The 19071-nt window shown below is 42.4% G+C and overlaps 1 protein-coding gene across 2 annotated transcripts in view; it reads right to left on the bottom strand.

The window, feature by feature from the left end:
* Nucleotides 1–16810, bottom strand: part of GRIK2 (glutamate receptor, ionotropic, kainate 2) — a 918110-nt gene extending 901300 nt beyond the window's left edge. For both annotated transcript variants that reach the window (XM_015418620.1, XM_015418619.1), the window contains exon 1: nt 16696–16810. In XM_015418620.1, coding sequence (XP_015274106.1) covers nt 16696–16810 — 115 coding nt within the window. The remainder of the gene's footprint in view (nt 1–16695) is intronic.
* Nucleotides 16811–19071: the final 2261 nt, after the last annotated feature.

The raw sequence follows: 19071 nt of genomic DNA, 5'->3' as shown, positions 1-19071 counted from the left end.
AATGCACAGGAACGGAGTTCCGGCTGGCTTCAGAGTTGGCCACACCCACTACAGCCAAAACCTCTGCGTGTGTGGCTACAGAGGGAAGGCCTGGAGAGCGAACCCCTCCCCCCAGTGACTCCAAGGCGGGGGGGCGAGGGGCCTGGAAGGATCGGGGGGCATTTAAATGTCTCCCCGTGCCTTCCCTGGCCTGTCCAAGGGGCAGCTTGCCCAGGCTCCACGCAGTCGCGGGGCACTCAGGAAAGCCAAGGGAAGGCATGGGGCTGTGACCTAATATGTTAATGAGCTGTGCTGTTCGGGTGTGGCTAATAACTTCCTGCTGCTGGGTGTGGCCTATTATGCTAATGAGTTCCTGCTGGGCTTTTTCTACCAGAAAAGCCCTGGTTTTTACCATCATGGAACAGACTATTTTACTTTCTTCGCCTAAGGAACCAAAATGCTTTGGTTCTCCAGTGGCAAGAACCTACTAAGTTGTTTCACCTGGCCCTACAGCACTTGTTTATTAACCAGGGGAACAGACTGTTACAATGTTGTTGTTGTTGTTATTGTGCTTGTCACTGAGAACAATATCAGAAGGATGCTAGTATCAGAAGCAAAAAGAAATGAAGCCATCTGAAATGCTTAGACTTTTAAAAATCCTAAACCCTAAAGCCTTCAAATAAAATTATAAGTCTGGCATGAAGTCACCAGACCCTGGAGATTCACATTAAACTGTAAAACTTGAGTGTCTAGAAACAAAAGGTCACAACTGGGCAACGCTTAAGATAATGGCCTGATGTGGCTAGCTAATGTTAGTTTGATCTTTAAATGTGATTTTCCCCCTTGCCTTGAGATGTTTCAGCAGATCCTTTAATGTCTTTTTAATGCTTTTTAAAAACTCAGGTTTTTTTTTTTTTAATCCTTGGAGCACTGAATGAGTGGGTAGTTAAGTTCCCTACAAAGAATGGACGGAACTGTTGGTGCCTAGGAATACAAACCATACTTCTAGTAAAAATAATGCTCACTCCTGCTGTTCTTTTCTTCCTGAAAGATTATATACATACCCTATATGTATAATGGAATTCAAAAGCAGTTATGAGCACTACTCCTGAGCTACTAGAACACTAATGAAATATACTTAGTGGAACAGTTCTCTGTGGGCTTCATTGTACATTGCTCATGGAAGGTATTGGGAAAACCAACCCGCACTTCTTCCTTCAGGTCAATTAAGCTTGTGTTACAACAACTAGCATCTTGCTAAGGCATAAACATTGCCTGATTTTTATATCTAGGCTATGCAAGTCAAGTTTATCATCAGGAAGCAGCATTACATTTTTGTCAATAGAGAACAGGTAGCTGAACCACCAAATCACCTCATGAAAACGTAACAAAGAACAGTTTTTCAGACTAGTGTTAGCTGACCACAAAGAAACTTATGCATTTTTAATACAATTAGGCTGCAGTCCTAAGACACTTGCCAGGGAGTGAGACCCTCTGAATAACATGTAACTTACTTCAGAGACCTTCTTAGGATTGTTGCCTTAGAGTGAGAAGGTTAGAACAGAATGGAGAGTACTTAGAAGAGCCAAAGAATTAGAAAAGGAAATGGCACAGATTTGAAGAAGATATCCACTGAACATTCTGCAGTGTTTTGCTATAATTCCTGTTTGATTCCTTCCAGATAAACTAGTCTAGTCATCTACTGAAGTTTGAGGTCCTTGTCTTATCACTGACGGCACAGATAGACCAGAGCTAAGAGTTGAAGAGTCATAGATGCAACGAACATGAAATTGAGCAAACTTCAGAGGACGGCGGAAGACAGGAAGGCCTGGTGTGATCTGGTCCATGGGGTCACGAAGAGTCGGACTCGACTGTGCGACTGAACAACAACAAAAAGAGTTGAAATATCACTGCATAAAAGCTAGGTACCTAAAGGAGATGGGACTGAACCTTGATTTTATAAGTTTCCGTGTTTAAATTATAGATAACTCAGTAGTGTTTAAGTTAAATGTATTTTCCTCACTGAGTCAAAAAATGTAAGACCTAAACCATAATAACTACCCATAAGAGTATTCACTGCTACCAATATATTAGCAATGAACACTCAGAAATGCACTAATAATCAAAATTTAAATTTATACTACAATGTCAGTCTATATCAGTTGAGTACACTGTTGGGAGCCATTCTGGTTTTCTGGCACAGTCAATTCTGCTCTAGAAATCTGACTGCTGTCTGATCTGGTGCTACCTAGCAGTAAGGGCTTCACATTATAAAACACATAAAACACATGCTGTTGAACATAGCCAAGGAACTGCATGCACAACTCAAAGAAGATGGAATCTCACACAGAAAGAAAATCTCCTCTCAGTCTCTCTCTGTCTGTCTCTCTCTCTCTCTCTCTGAAAGGACATTTCTTTTTTTCCCCTTACAAATGGAAATGCCAGCAAAACCATTTACCAGACTGTAAATAAAATTTGGTCACACAACAAGCAGGCCAGATCCAACCCAATCCTCATCTAGGTTGGGTTGGACCTAACAATAAAGCTGCCCAGAAAGGGGGATTTCACGCTCACATTCATTTCAATATAGGAAACAATCACACATGTCCTTTGGCATGCATAGGTCTGTTCCCTGGGCTGGAGTGAATGGAGCAATAGTACCCAACCTATTAAAGATCTCCATTTGGACATCAAACCACATGCTAGGTTTTGGACTGGAGTGTTAGCTCTGGTTTACATTGCCTTCACTGATGACTAAAGTCAACTTTTTAAAAGGTTCTAAGTATTGTAGATTGTAGAACATATCAAAATTAAAGAAGTAATAATGCTGCAAATTAATTTTCCTGAGGTGCTGAGTCTTGATATTGGCCCTTGTTAAGTGTTGAAATGCACAATGGAAAAAATGAATTATTTATGTAATACTTTGAGCTTATCCTGAGAAATTTTTGAAGGACTCCAGGTGAAATATATGACTGACTTTCAGCTGCTGGTTTGGGCAGAATGTTTATGAGATTAAATTAAGCATTCATCCTCTGGCCAAGACACCTAAAGCTGTTAAAAATGGTATAAAATAATTTCATTAGAAATTACTTTAATTTCAAGAGAATCAGTCATCATGATTCTCAGTTATTAAAAGTGAGCTTCTCTTTTGAAAAAGAGTCTAGGTATACGTCAGTATTCACATTTGTTCCTTTTTTCTTCTGTGAGGAAGGGTTACAAACTACATATAACAATTTCCTTCACTGCACAGCAAATTGCTGCTGATTGCATCAGTTTATTGTTTAAATAGAAAGTCTCCTTTGTAGGAAGATGCCTGGGAATCTTTAATATTAATGACTGTAATAAGTTCAGTTTCACATGCCATAAGAAGTGTCTGATTGCATATGAGTTATTGTCATAAAGCAGGTATATTTATCCCATCTGATAACATACCTCCGAAGCAGCAGGCATAAGTGTACAAGCAATTTATGTACTCATACATTCCAGACAGTGGTTTATATCAGCCAAGTCTTCCAATCCAGGTGTCCATCCGTGCAATCCTAGGAACTTTCCTGAGATCCCTATTGGATAGATCTGAGTGGATCTGCTTAAGATGGTATTGCAAATGTACTCATATGGGCACATGCGGTGTGTCTATTAGGACCTGAGAGACGTGGGTGCAAAACTCTACTTAGCTGTAAAGCTCCCTGTGTGACCTTGGGCCAGCCACACTCTGTCAGGCTGACCTAATGCACAAGATGTTGTAGAGACAGAAGGAGAAGGGGAGAGCTATGTATGCCTTGGAGGAACTGTAGGGCAAAAATGGGTAGACAGATCATTTTTCTTGCAGATCCAGTCCTTGTGCACAGGAGAACTGTGTGTGTGCATCTGTGCAGATGTGTTTGTTGACCTTCAATAAACATAAATGTGGTAAGTAGCTACAATCTATCCATTTGCTCAGGAGTAAGTCCTGTTACTTACTTGAGCTGCGGTTGCTCAAGTGGTTAAGACGCTGAACTGCAGGCTATGGTAGGTCGGTAGTTCAGCAGTTCAAGACCCGAGTGTGCCGCATGACTCCCGAGTGTGCCACAAGACCCGAGTGTGAGCTCCCGTCTCTAGTTCCAGCTCCTACCAACCTAGCAATTCGAAAGCAAGAAATTGCAAGTAGATAAATAGGCACCACTTCAGTGGGAAGATAACAGCATTCCATGCGCCTTGGTGTTTAGTCATGCTGGCCACATGACCACGGAAATGTCTTCGGACAGCGCTGGCTCTTCGGCTTTGAAATGGAGATAAGCACCACAACCCTAGAGTTGGATTCGACTGGCTTTCGAGCAAGGGAACCTTTACCTTTAAGTCCTGTTAACCCTGAGGGGAGCTTTAGCTCAAATCTATGCATGTTGACTCAAAAGTAAAATAGGAAGACCCAACATGAAATGGATTGACTCAGTAAAGGAAGCCACATTCCTCAGTTCGCAAGACCAGAGCAAGGCTATTAATGACAGGGCACTTTGGGGAACATCAGTTCATTGGGTTGCCCTATGTCAAAGCAACTTGAGAGCTCTTAACTTACATACACAAAATACCACCTACTTCAATTGAACTTAATACCATGTAAATATGTATATGACCGTAGCTCTTCAGACAAGGAGTACTGTAGATTACAGAATGCTGGAAAACATTTGGCATGGGTGGAAATATTTCTGGATTAGTGTTATCTGTTTCTTATGTCTGACTACATTTACATTGTTTGTCTGGAAATGTATTATTATTATTTATTAAATTTCTACCCCGCCCTCCCAGCTGAGGCACTTAACACTTTTAAAGCCTGCAATCAGTCACCTTCTCTATTCCAATTTTTCATGGTCTATCTATCTTTCCATCATTATCTTTATGGTACACATTCATATATTTTAACTTGTGACTAGAGAAGGTCTTAGAATGTTCTCTTTGGTTAGGGACTGCTTTGGATTAAAGTATCCTATGGGTATTTGTTTAAGCTATAAAGTTCAGACCCAAAATTAGTTCTGTAGAAATACATACTTGCAGACACTGCACAGATTCAATTTTATGGAGTCAACACTCCCCCTCCCTAACCTGCTCACATCTCAAAGCAAGGGTAGAAATTTGGGTCATGAACTCCCTGTCCCAACTGCTGACTCCTCCTTCACCTGCAGTAATTATTTGCACACTTATTTGAGAGTAAACACCATTGAATTCAGTGGGATGCTCTCACAAGTACGCATGCACAACAGACTCAGGCTGTAAGTCATCTCTCTCTTACACTTGACAAAATATGACCATACTACGCTGGCCAGAATAAGGCTGCAATCCTAAATACACTAGACAGTAGGCTCCCTTGAGCTAAGTGGAATTTACTTCTGAGTAAACATGCACTGAGTATTGCACTGTAAGAATCTGTAAGCAGTTTGAAAACTCGAAAACAAAATATTCACCAATAACCTTTTTCAGTTCAGGGTCCCACTCTCTCTTGTAAGATTTTTAATTGTATGAGTTGATACATTTTAATTTGTCACTGGCAAAGGTCTCAGAATGTTCTGTTTGGGTTGGGATTCATGTTTGGATTAAAATGCCTTGTGGCTATTTGCTTTGGTTTAACAAACTTCAGAGCATAAATCAGCTTTATCAAAATGGATAGCCTCACAGGCTATACACAGACCTTGAGGGTAAGATCCTAATTAGAGCTAATTTCTGTCTCCAATCCAGACACCCCAAACCTGTTCACACAATTCCTAGCAGGTGTAGAGATGAAGGTCATGTCTTTCCCCATCAGTTGCTGTCTCCTGCCCTGATAATAAACCTTAATTATTTTTTTTATTTTCCTTGTCACATGCTTACAACACAAATCACACTTTTTATAATGCTGTATAATCTGTTACAACCTCTTATACATCATATCACTGGCAATGGCTGTTAAGTTATAATGGTTATAGAAATTAAATGATTTCCCCCCCGTCATTGCCAGTGCACGCTTAACACCCCAAACCTGTTCACACAATTCCTAGCAGGTGTTGAGATGAAGGTCATGCCTTTCCCCATCAGTTGCTGTCTCCTGCCCTGATAATACACCTTCTTTAGAGAAATGCCTACAGAACCTTGATGTAGAATAGATGGTAGGAGGGACACTTTATATCCTGGTTTAATAATTACTATCGGAATTTTAACTGGGGGGAGAAGTTTAAGAGGTTCCAGTAAAATATAGAAAAGCAATAGTAGGAAGGCAGATTATGTATATAAATATACAAGAAGGTAGGGCTTAAATCCACATTATGGGCTGCTTCTCAGTACCTCAATTTATAGTGAGTAGATGAGATCAAGGTCCTAAAGACCTATATATATTCTGAAAGCTAGACTGTTCTTTGAGTCTGAAAAATACATGCCAGCCTTGCTTATGGTAATTAGTTATACTCAACTTTATTTTGGCTTGCATGACCAAAAGTCTTAAGCACACTTGTACACACTTATAAAATACCATTCATACATTAAAAAAACAAACAAAAAAACAGTGAGATGCATTGTGCAAATATGAATGTGTTACACTAAATGGGATCATCAGACAGGGTAAATCCTCAAACAGGTACACAGAGCATAAAATCAGAAAGATTTGGACTTTCCCCTCCTTTCCCCCTTTTTTTTTGTTTGCCACCAGGGCCAGAAACGTGGCTACTGCTTTGGTAACTGAATTATCAACTTTATCAGATAAGAGAACAGAAATTGACCAGGGCAGGGAGGGAAGCTTTTCTTTTATCAAGATGGGAGTTCCCTTAATTTTGTTTTTATGAGTTTAAAGACCTCCTTTTGCTGTAAGGAGGTAATACCAATGTTCAAGGATTCTAATTTAGATTCAATTAGCTTAGTTCTATTGCTTGAATAGGTATCTCTCTGAATCAAGTGGGTGAAGCCTGGACCACTAGGGAGAGCCCCTCGACTTTCTTTATTGATAAACCGTTTAAATACTAACTGCCAAGCTCTTCTCTCAATTGATGGCTGCGCAAATTCTACCCCAAGAGCCGTACCTGCCACACATCTCGGCACTGCCGCAATGTCTCTAAGGAACATGTGGAGAGGGGAGTCTAATTTTTCTGGAACACCTTCTATCCACACTCCACAGCCATATAAGAGTTGCGGGACAACTTTAGCGTTAAAGATCCCAATAGCTGCCGGAATGTGTTTGGCCCCTTTTGAGCAAAAGAATTTTTTAATTACTCCAGATGTGAGACTTGCGGCCGTCAATGCCGCCTTAACATGTGGGGTCCAAGATAAATTATAGCAAAAGGTGATTCCAAGATATCTGTAGGAGGAGACTTTTTTGAGTTCCCCCCCTTCACTTTTAGAGATTTCACACCAGTGTAGAAGGATTGTGAAAACCTCAAGACCTTAGATTTAGAATAGTTCACTACTAATTCCTCTCTGTTACAGTAGGTAACATACGCGTTAATTAAGGATTTTAAGCCCACCTCTGTTCTAGAAATGAGAAGAGCATCGTCCGCATACAACAGAATTGAGATGGGAAGGTTAGCCAAAATAGGAGGGTGTCTAGCTTGAGATTTGACAAAAGGGATCATGTAATTAGTTATACTACATGCAGGCCCCCTTCCCCCTCCAGAAAAACATTCGAACAAAACCATAGAGGATGTGATTTTTTAATTCATGCACAGGTAGGAAGAAATCCTCATGGAGTATAACAGAATTTATTTTCATCCCTTCCATTCGTGGTGAACATACTGGCACACAGAAGCCCCACTACATTCGACAAGGATTCTTCCCATGGAAGTGTGCACTGGATTGCTGCTCATTGTGGGAAATCTATATGGAAGAGCTTCTATGCCTTGATGAAGTGGAGTGGGGGAACAGTTGGATTATGTGCAGATAGGAGATTTACAACATTTCCTTTGCATCTGAGTCTGGCCCTTGCTTTGTTCCTATGCATGTGTGTAAAAGGTGAGATGTAGAAAAGGGGGTTCTGTTATACCCATGAAGATCCATCATGCATGCCACTGTAGTGCAGTAGTTATAGTGTCAGACTAATATGTGGGAGACCCAGGTTCAAATCCCCACTCTGCCATGGAATACCTTGGACCCGTTCTTCCCTCTCAACCTAGCCTACCTCACAAAGTGGTTGTGAGGATAAAACAGAGGAGAGGAGAACTTAGTAAATTGCTTTGGGTCCCCATTGGGAAGAATGGAGTGGTATAAATGAAGTAACTAAAAACAAGTAAACACATAGGAATTGGAAGGATTGTAGCCTGGTTAATTATTTAAAGCTATCAGGATTCAAATGGCCAGGCGTTATGACATGTCTCAGGTTAGGCCAAGTACACCAAATTCAACAATACGGCATTTAAAGTTATTCTCTAATTTGATTTCTTATTGCCTGTTAGTATGTGGGGAAGCATGCACATGTGAACATTTTAATACTTCAGATTCTCCAGTAGCTAACTAATAAAACAGGGAACTTTTAGTGGCATTGGTACTGTTATTTAATTGAAAGCCATTTACCTGTTCTACTTTCTTTGAAGATGAGGTCCATGTACTGTGGCCCATTTATAATTTCTTCCGTATGGACTCAGTTGGTTTTGGACAACCCTAAGTATGGACCAGTTGGCCTAGGAATGTAGTTTTGGGATTTTTTGTCTTATTCAGGAAATGTCATGGCCCTGTTGCCCAGGCAAATGTCAAAATCAATTCCCTTCTTTCCCTCCCCTACACAGGAAAGAAAACATCCACTTCTGTTCAAGCGCTCCCTAGGAATCAGCAGAAGGGGGACTCTTTTTTGCAGGAATCAGCAGAAGGGGGACTCTTTTTTGCAGGAAAGGGAAAAAGTTTTCACCAAAAGCTTACCCTACTTTAATTCAGCTCTAAACTGCAGGGATGGCTTGTATGTGTGAATCAATCATCACAGTTCTAATACAACCGGCACCTAACATACAATGCATTGGTCCAAAGGGGTATTTCTGGTGGCGTTATGGAAATTATGGCAGTGGAACAACACTTCCATTGACACAGAAGCAGAGGGTGATGTTTGTTATTCCTCTCCCATTGCAGACCCCTAGTTTCCCCCCCTGCTGTTCCTGAGGATCCCTTGACCCCCAGGAGCAGAACTTGGAAGGGTCAATAAGCTGCAGCAGGATGGATGGCTCAGGGAAGTTCCGCTCCACCAGTTTCATTGCACTGACATTGTTTTGGATCCAACCCCATGCTTTTAGTATACTCACTGAACACATTATGGACATCCTTGTCAAGTGTACAGCAATGAAGTGTAGATAAATGAAGTGTTTGTTTGTTTCTGACATTTTTAGCCTGCCTTTCTTCATAAAGGACTCCAGTCCAGGTGGGTTTCAGTCAAGTCTAAAATAGTCCTGGATGTTCTCTTCCATTTCTGATTCTGATTCTCCAATGGACATTGCCATGGAAATCCTCATCTTGGTTAGGATGTTACCATACTACCCTAAGCAGAGTCACACTCTGAGCAAACATAGTCAAGATGGGGCTGTTATTTTTAATAATAATTCAAAAGCCTTTAAATGAACTATGATATTAATATTGCAACCTTAAGTATACTTTCATGGTCATAAGCCCCAAATAATGGACCTCGGTAGGATTCTGAGTACACCTGCTTAGGATTGATCTCTAAGTTTCTTTTCTAACACGGTGCAGGAAATATTAGGCTATATAGCTAGATGAAAGGGGCATGGTCACTTGCTAGTTGCTACAGCTTGAAGCTTAGGATAAAAACATGCTGTTTCACAATTTCTTAGTTGCATACGAGTCCATATTAGTGATACAACAGATAACTGGAGAGTGAAGATTTAGGAAGGGAAATGTTCATCCTAATTGTTAATGGCTGGATTTTCTATCCCCCAAATGTGGAGACATGACTACATAATATTATGCACAGGGTTTTGTTTAAAATCGCAACATATATGATTGAACCACATCTTCGTGCATTGAAGCGAACAGAAACAACAGACTTGTGTGGCGGGTTGCACTATTAGCTGGCCATCAAACAATAGGAGAGGAAAAATGAAACCTAAAAAGAAAAACAAAGCTCTCTCTGTGATGAGGAAAATGTGCTGCAGGGAACCAATGCAGAGGACAGTCTCAGTGTTAAATGGAAAATCTCTCTATCCTGGTATCTACAAATAAATCAGTTCCCAAATTCCCTGCATCCAGCATAAGAAAGCACTTTACCCATTATCCACATTCATATTGATAGTATTAATTGATGACCTCATCACTTCCAGAAATCAAATGTATCCATTAAAAAGGTATGTTATATTTCTGATCAATATAACATCCTTTCACAAGTTTCTTTGGCTCTAAATTTATGGATGGGAAAGGCCTGAGGACCCTCCAAAGATTCCCCAGAGAAGAGCATTTACTTAACCTGCTTTAAATCTCGATAATGCATTAATGAGTCTTTTTAAAAGGATAATTTTCGTTCCCTATCTCCCTCCATAAAGATTGCACACACCTAATCTGCCTTGCCCTTTCAATTAAACTTCTTCCAGGACATTGTATGTAGTCAGCACCCTGAATGGATCATTAAAATTCTTGTTCGGTAAGAGTTGTGTGCTGCGCACCGTTGTTTTTAAATTCCATTAAATCCAAATGGTCTTTATCACTCCATGACCACTGTGACTTCAATCAGCCAATTTAATTACCTTACAAAATTGTCAGCACAAGGCGGCAAAGAAAAACAGGAAGGGCTGTGACGTTATCAAATTGAAATCTTCCTCTCTGCTCTTTAATCTGGACCAGTCAATAATGATGCTCTGCACCCCCTTCCTTCCTCCAAGAGACTCTTAACCTTCTGCTTTCCTCCAAAGAATTTTTCGTGTGCTTTTGCTGCTGAAGACAGAGTTTAAATACCTCGTTAATACGCCTCTTGTCCCTAGCAAATGGATTTTTTCCCCTAGCTCCCGATAAACAAACAAACAAGCAGGGGAAAAAATACCCCAGCCTTCAGCTCCATGGGGGCTGCTAAACGAACCAGCTCTTTCACATCTCTCTGAAATCAAAAGTCAGAGTTACTCTCTGCCATACAAATACCCCCAAGCATAGTTTAAATACCTGCCGAAAAAAGAAACAAGAAGTAGTGGTGATCTCTGCCACTTCAGTGCGTTAATGCATAATTCAGTTTGACTCGACTTGCCTGCTTGGAGGACTGACTGCAATAGCAGCGAAGAGTCATTTTCCAGAAAGAGAGTAATCAGTTGGAAAGAAATCTGAGTCAAGATGCCTGCTGCGGGCACATTCAAGTAAAAGACACCATTCCATTGCGGAAAGAGACTCTGGGAAATTCAAGTATGGTCCCAGTGCCCCCCCCCCTCCTGCCCCCGTTACTATAAAAATAGCTGTGCAAAAACAATCATCCAACTGTCAATACTATATCATTAAATCTCCATTAGCAAAAGCATTAGTGTTTTACTCCATGCAAGGGCCCTAGCTGTGCTTTACTTCCCATCACTGAGGATAGATAGAAGGTAAGATTTAATCCTGGCCGTCTGCATAGCAATTTTCATTCCTCACTGTTTTTACCCAACCCGAAGAAAAAGATAGGCAAATTTAAAAGCTACAGCTTCCTCCACTACCACCATTAAAATCACACAGGTCATTTACTTCTGTTTTATTCCTTTCTGACAAAGAGTCTCCTGAGGTTACCCTGAGGTCTTTCTATTCAGGCAGGTTCTACCATGCCAGTGATATATCATTCATTGTTTCATAGTCTTCGTGTTGGAATATGTTGGCCTTCTTTGACTAATAGAGTTGTAAAGTGAAGGAAGACTAGAACATTTCAGTCCTGAAATTCAGATCTGAGTAGAGCATTTCCGTGTGTTTATGATGGAAAGATTCACAGCAAAGTTCAAAAGATACTTTCTGGATTAAATTGCAAGGTTTTCTTAAGAGCCTGCCTTGCAGTTTCTTGTTATAATATATAATAGTCAGTGATACAGGAGCTCTTGCTCATATGGAGATGTGACTCCCCCAGTTAATCTAAAATGGTGCTCCTGATGCCCAACCAAATTTGGACATTGTTGGGTAGACATATAAGCAATAAGAAAAAACTGTCAGCTTTCTTTCTTTCATAATTATTTCTGTCCCACTATAAGAGCCATTTTCCAGAAATTGTAATCAGATGGTGTGTGCGGGGGGGGGGGGGTTACACTAGAGACCTACTATGGTCAGAGTTGTGCAAAACACAATTGTGGTACAGACAGAACCATAGTTGAGGACCATGAAAAACTTGGCATGATGCAACATGCTCCTTTTTGGAACTGGAACAATGCCCTAGAGAAATAACTGTTAACATGGCATACATTGATGCCCTTTAAAATTATTCAATTTATTTTAAATAAAACCACAAAGAAAGAGGAGACGAGAGGTGAAAGAACAAGAAGGCCAAAAAAAACCCCACTCTACTGTAGCTGCAGACCCTTCACCACTTCCGCCCGTGTATTCTCACGGGTTAGCAGGGATCGGTGCAGAACAAGTGTGCTTGAAAATTGTAGGCTGGATTACATATACAGCAATACAAATATTACAAAAATGACCTGTACATATACTATCCATTCAAAGATCATTATTATTTGGATTTTTCAACTTTAATTGAGTTCCAAATTTAATTGAATCCCTAAAGGCCACATTTAAGACCTCAACTGGGATGCAAAGGGGAATTCATAAATCCTAGTGAGCCTAGAATTAAAAGTTATGGGAGCCTTGTGCTGAAAACATTATGAGCTCCACACTTCTCCAATCTATTTAGGCCACACTTCCTTTTTTGCATGTGCTTACAAAGCATACAGAAATAATCACATTTGTAACCCTAACCCTAAATATTGTATCACGGGGAAATGTGAATCACCATTCTTTTAACCATTAGGATAGTTGCCACATGAAAAAGAACCTGTTATCAAGTACTGAGCTATAACAACTGATAATGAACCAACAAATAGAGTAGGAATGTTCCAATCTCCTTACAAGAATATTCTCAGGTACTAACACAAGACACAATAGTCTCTAACACAATAGTCTCAAATACTAACACTACTTCTCTTTAGCTACGGTCTTATTCCACACCATTCCTAAAAGTAACCATTAATTCATATTACTATCTGTACCAATTGACTGTTGTAAACTTGGAAGAATTTTACTTCATTTTTTTCAAGCAGTTGCAAAAATAGGTTTTAATTTCTAGTTTTTATTATTAACTGTTTCAATTGTAAACATTTGATATTTGTTACCGACTTTATTGCTGTTCATTGTTAATTTTTGTAAGACACCTTGTGGCATATAACTGCTAATATTGCATCACTGGTGCCTTTTAAAATGGTTAGTTAGTAACATATTGAAGAAAGGTAAGATTTAAATGTGTGGGTTGTTTCTTTTTGTTAAAGAGGTCAATGGAAGTGACTTGAGAATTTAAATGTGTGGAAATAGTAATGTGTGTAGCTGTCAAACTGAGTGATGATTATCATTGTTATATATTCTTGCTGAAGATTGTTTCATTATCATGTTTTAGAGATTATGGTGCTTATCCTGACCTCTTGACTGGTTTTTACACACAGCAAATTACTCCCCAAATCAATGTAAATTGAAAGCAAATGTCAGTAAAATCTCTCTCTGTGTATGTACAGTTGGGAGGGTGTATGTACGGTTGGTGTCCCACACATTTCTAAAGGAACTTCCTTCCTGTGACATCAGGTTGCCCAGACCATCAAGCTCACCAACCAACCATAGGCCACTCCAGGAACTGGCCTTGGTACTGCAACATGCTTCATTCTGAACAATTAAACAAAACCGACATTAAGTAATTCTACGGATGGAAATACTGCTGTAAAGAAAAAGGTGTACACATGTATAGGCCTGGTATTATTTATGCTTTACTTTCAAACAGAAAATGTCACCAACTAAGGAAATGACTCAGGAAGAAACCTAGAGTTATTATATTTTACTTTTTACAGTTGGTGGGCAATGTGACATTCTCAACAAAAACAGTATCCATGCTTCTGTTGATGAGTCTGGATGTGGAATGCATCCAGTGAGATAACCCTTCTCTTCAAGTACTGTGTTTCAGTTGAAAAGTCCATAATCCAAATGCATGAGCATTTTATCCCTCACCCACAAATACTGTTTTTTTCCCCATCTCTCTGAGCTAAGTTCATTTCAAAGAACTAGATATGAAAAGTCTTGGCTTCTACCACCAGGAGCCTTACATTCCCTGGCAATATTAGGCAAGATGTAGAGCCCAGGAGCAAAGCCCCTCCTCCCAGCATCTCATCTTAGTCTTTGCTTCATCAGCTCCACTCCCTCCCAACCCTTGCAGAGGTTCATAAAATAACTTCTGATAAGGGGAGAAGCTGCACGAAGCTTTAAGTAGATGCTGCCTTCAGTATCAGCGAAGTCTAGCAGACGGTTTTCATTCCGGAGATAAACTGGGAAGTGAAAGTTTCAGCCACTTCGGCAACAGTTATAAGATTTAAACCATTTAGCCGCCACCCCCCTCACCCGTTGCGTACAGTGGGATTACACGGGTTTAAATCAATTTCTATGTCAGCGTACATTGGCCCGCTAGTGTAGAAATGGGGGTTCTTGTGGCTTTGTGCAGGTGCCGAGACTTCCATTTTCTTCAGGAAAAGGTTGCGGTCACCTCCACTGTCCGATCGATTAACCACGGTCAATGTTTGATTTGATAACCCAACACTGATGGGAAATTCCAGATTAGAAGATTTTTAATTAACCCGCACAAGGGGTGGGAGAGGTGTTGGGGGTGTGTGACATATTGACTTCTGTACGCCAGCGGATGTCACGAGACCGGCCGTTCTTCTGACACACAAACAACATTCGTGGCGCCGCGGATTTCAATGGACTACCGGTCAGATCGCCGAGCCATCTGACTCCACGCAGGTGTTCCAAGGACCATCTCTCGCTGTAGTCAAAGGAACGAGCATTCCTGAAGACGGTTGCCAAGAGCAACGCGCCTTATTACGCACTGCAAAGGGGGTGCCAAAGGGAAGTGTAACTAGGAATTCAGCACTCGCGATCACTACAGTCCGGGCGTCTTTGCCACCCTGACCTGTCTCCCGTTCACCGTCCAAACAAACAAACAACAAAAAAGTGGTTTCTTTCCTGCATTTCTAGTAAGGGGGGGGGGGAGATCCATTCATCTGTCACTTTCCGAACAAAGTGAAAAATATGAAATGTGTGGGGGGGGGGGGGGAGAAGAGCGGCTGTGACCATCACGATGACAGAGTCGAGAAACAGGCGTGCAGGGACGGGGCAAAAAGAAACAGACCGTTTGGTTCCGAAGCTTCTGGTTTGGCACAACAACTTTCCGGCGTCATGAAGCCCACTTGGCATACCAGCCAAAAACCATTCCGCTCAATGAAGGTTTTGCCGTTGACTGAAATGGGGCGTGAATGCCCGGACTGGCGGACAGGTGAGGAAAGGGCAGCCTCTCCTTCTTGCTGCTTGCCCAATCGTAACCCTCCCCTCATTGTGCAACAACTTTTCTTGGACGCGCTTGCTCCCGGTGGTTAAAACAACCCGGACTTTAGCAGCGTGCCTTGAACGCTCTTTCCAACTGTGCTTGCTCTACCTGACTGACCTGCATCCCTGAGACGGGCAGACAAAATTTGAGAAAGGTCATTTTAAATTAATGGAAAACCGACCCAGGCCGGTTTGGGGATCTGCTGAATTTCAGCAAGGGTCCCTGAATCGTCCTCCCAGGGACATACCTGTCGGAAATTTCGGCTAGGCTCTTTGAATGTCTGCCGGCCTTCGTGATCACAGTGGCAAAAGAAGGGAGCGTCACGCAGGTTTACTCGGAAGTAAGTCCCACTGTACTCGGTGGGGTTTACTCCCAAGGTAAGTGGGAACGATAGTTGCACTGGTGGTCAGAATTCTTTCCCCCGTTCCCCGCACACGCCTCGGTTAGCGCCCGGCACAATCGGGTACATTCCCCAAACATTCTCCACAGACTTTATGGTTTGCACCTGTAGACTTTAGTCATGACTGTTTAACAGGGCGACGCGTGTCACTGAGCAACGCCTTGCAGCTCACTTTTACCGCTTATTTTAGAGAGAGGGGCCTTTTGAAAAGCAGTTGCCGAGCTCGGTCTCTTTACAAACGGCCCGATCCGTCGCAAGGCGAGGGTCTCTTAAGGGCAAGTAAACAAGGCGCTGAAAGACAAAAAGCATCCGAGGTGCGCGTTCCTTCTACGCCGGCGATTAGCATCGGGTCCGTCCTGGCGTTTGGCGTCTAAGCGGGCCAGACGGGCAATGGAACAGTTAAGAAATTGTCATGTCTGAATGAATCAACAGTTCTCCGAGCCAAGAAGCTCTCCCCACCGCTATGGCAACTCAACAGAGATAGCACCAAAGCCAGCGAAACACGCTCATTAGGCTTAGCTGCGCTCCCCCCCACACACACACGCCGCTGCTGCTGCTGCCGCTCCGCCTCGGTTTGGCAGCCTCTGTTTGTCAGTCAATTTCCGAGGCTTGTTTTGATCAGCAAGCACCAGTCCGCTTTGCAGGCGCGGAAAGAGAAAGGCAGGGGATCCAACTGGCGCCTTACAGGCAATCAGGAGACGAAAGACCCATCTTCGCCCGGAAGTAGCTCCTTCCCCCCTCCCCCCTACAACACCCCCCCCTCGTGCTGGCAAAATCCTGGGGAGACATAACTATGCCAAGAGAAACGATAGAAAAGCCGCCTTACCGAATCTCAACACATGCGTGGTTCCTTGGGAATATCCAATCCACAGTAAGCAAAACAGGAGCCGAATGGTGCCTCTGAAGACTGGATGACTTAGAATCGGGGAAATAATCTTCATGGTGTTTCCTACGCACACACGCGCCGCTCGCTTCTTTCCCCCTTGCCGAAGCGTCAGGTTTTCCCCCCTGGTAGAGTCAAGAGCAACGGAGCCGTAGAACTGTTTGGCCCTGAGACGCGATCACGGCATGGTCACACCGAGGGGAAAGACTCTCCGCTTCCCAAAGCCATTAGCAATCCCTGCATGATCTTCATTCACTGCGCCAAGGAGCAACCTTCAACTGCAAGGGATGGCGGGACATCCATGGTAGACGGGCGAGCGGCGGGGTGGGGGAGAATCCTGGAGAAATCCAAAGGCACGCACACGCAGGCAGGCGCGGTGGCCGGCCGGGCGAACCTGGGAGGTAGGCAGAGGAGGGGGGGAGAGAGAAGGGGGGGGGAGAGAGCTGGGAGGTAGGCAGAGGAGGGGGGGGAGAGAGAAGGGGGGGGGGAGAGATCAATAGGCAATCCGAGCTGGCGAAACCGCCGCCGAAGGAGAGGCGGGCGCTTGCCTGGCTGTTGGGCTCCCCTTCCACTGCACTGCTGCACGGCTTCTGACGCGCAGCCAAGACGAAGCGCAAGGAAGAGAGATCGCCGCTCTTGGCTGGAGAGGCAGCGAGCTAGGCAACCCTTCCCCAGGTCCCTTATCCAACAGATGACAGTCTCCTGGAATTATTATTGTTATTAATAATAATAATATTTTAAAGCAACTTGGCCGTGTGACGTGCCTTACATGCTGATGGGGTGTCTTCCAATAACCTTCCAGAGTCTGGGAAATGAGCAGTTCTTTACTGTGGAAGTCTGTGTCGACTCTGTCTGGGGCTCTGAACTACAGTCTGCTTCAACTGAAGTAGTTACTGGGACTCCAGCCAATTAGAGTGCAGGTCAATGAGACTTACTCGAAACCAGATTCGCATCCCACTTACATGGGAACTATGCCAAGCAAGCTCCTTAAGATCTCGGCACTTCTTGATTGGAACCCAAAGTCCTGTTCCACCCAACGGCTCCTCATTATGGCAGTAACTGGGTTTGGGGGGGGGGGTCGCACCAGGTTCGGTCCAAAGTTCTAAAGGGGTTGTGGATCAGCGTCAATACAAGCAGCAAGGGTGTGGGGGAGGGATTCTAGCCATATTAATTTTAAAAAAGGACTATCTGGACCCACAACACTTAGACTGAAAAGGGCATCACCATTGTGTCCAAAATAGATACCAACTACAACCTTGTCTTCGAATGCCCAGGATTTTCTACTTACATATACTTCTGATTTCTGTAAAAAGCCATTTTGGCTTTGACTTTCAGGTTAAGACAGGAAGAGGAATTGCCAAGACTATACTGCACTGAAATATATACAGAATACACAGAGAGAATAAGGAGTGAATGAAGCTTTCAGTTGCATATCCTGAACACCTCCCTCCAGACACAGTGATGAATTGGGGGGGGGGAGGTCACTTTGTAAAATAGTCAGTAAATACCAAGTGCTATAAAAATGCACTTGTGTTTGGGTTACCAGGCCGATTACTTCCAAGAAATACTATTGAAATTAAAAGGCCTGTGTCAGTGGTGTGCAGTTTGCAGTCTTTGCCGGCATAGTAGATATCCTGCATTTGTAAATAGTTGTTTGTATCTCTTAACTTTTACTGCTCGATTTGATTCTAGATGAGAGATAAATTTCCTGGTGTTATACTTGTCTGGAAAATGCAATTTAGATTCCTTTTAAATCTGGGGGGGGGGTTGTACCTTTGTGGTGTCATTGAAATACATTGGTAGCTAATGAACGGTTATTTTGTGCTACCTGAATGGGAATATCGACCTTGAACCTATTTAAGCATTGACTCGTGGGAAAAGATAATTCCTATTACGTCTATATGAAAATGAATGGGTATTCGTCTTCTGTCTGGAAGTTCTCCCAATTCTGAGGCAGAAGAAACTGAAAGAATCGGTGCTGACTTCAATATGACTTCCTATCTGGTAGAAATTAACAAAGTAGCAGCCTCTATTTTTTATTTTGAACCTCTTGTACCTCGCGTTTGGACCTGTGACTCTTAGAAGCTCATGTTATTTGCAAGCAATTCAGAATAACTTGCTAGTGTTATGATTTCTTCTGTATATGTTTGCTTTTAAACCACGGTGAACCGAAATTTACCTTCTGCTAGGGTATTACTGAATATTGCTGAGATTTTTTTTTTTTTAAAGATGGAAACCTAACTGTGGTGTCAAAACTAAGTATCATGAATGGCTACTCCTGCAGTCTAGCAGGCAATTCAATCAAACGAGCTGACTATT

Source organism: Gekko japonicus, unplaced genomic scaffold (genome assembly GCF_001447785.1).
Source record: "Gekko japonicus isolate JY-2015 unplaced genomic scaffold, Gekko_japonicus_V1.1 scaffold464, whole genome shotgun sequence".
Lineage (NCBI taxonomy): Eukaryota > Metazoa > Chordata > Lepidosauria > Squamata > Gekkonidae > Gekko > Gekko japonicus.
This window is presented reverse-complemented; position numbering and strand designations above follow the sequence as displayed.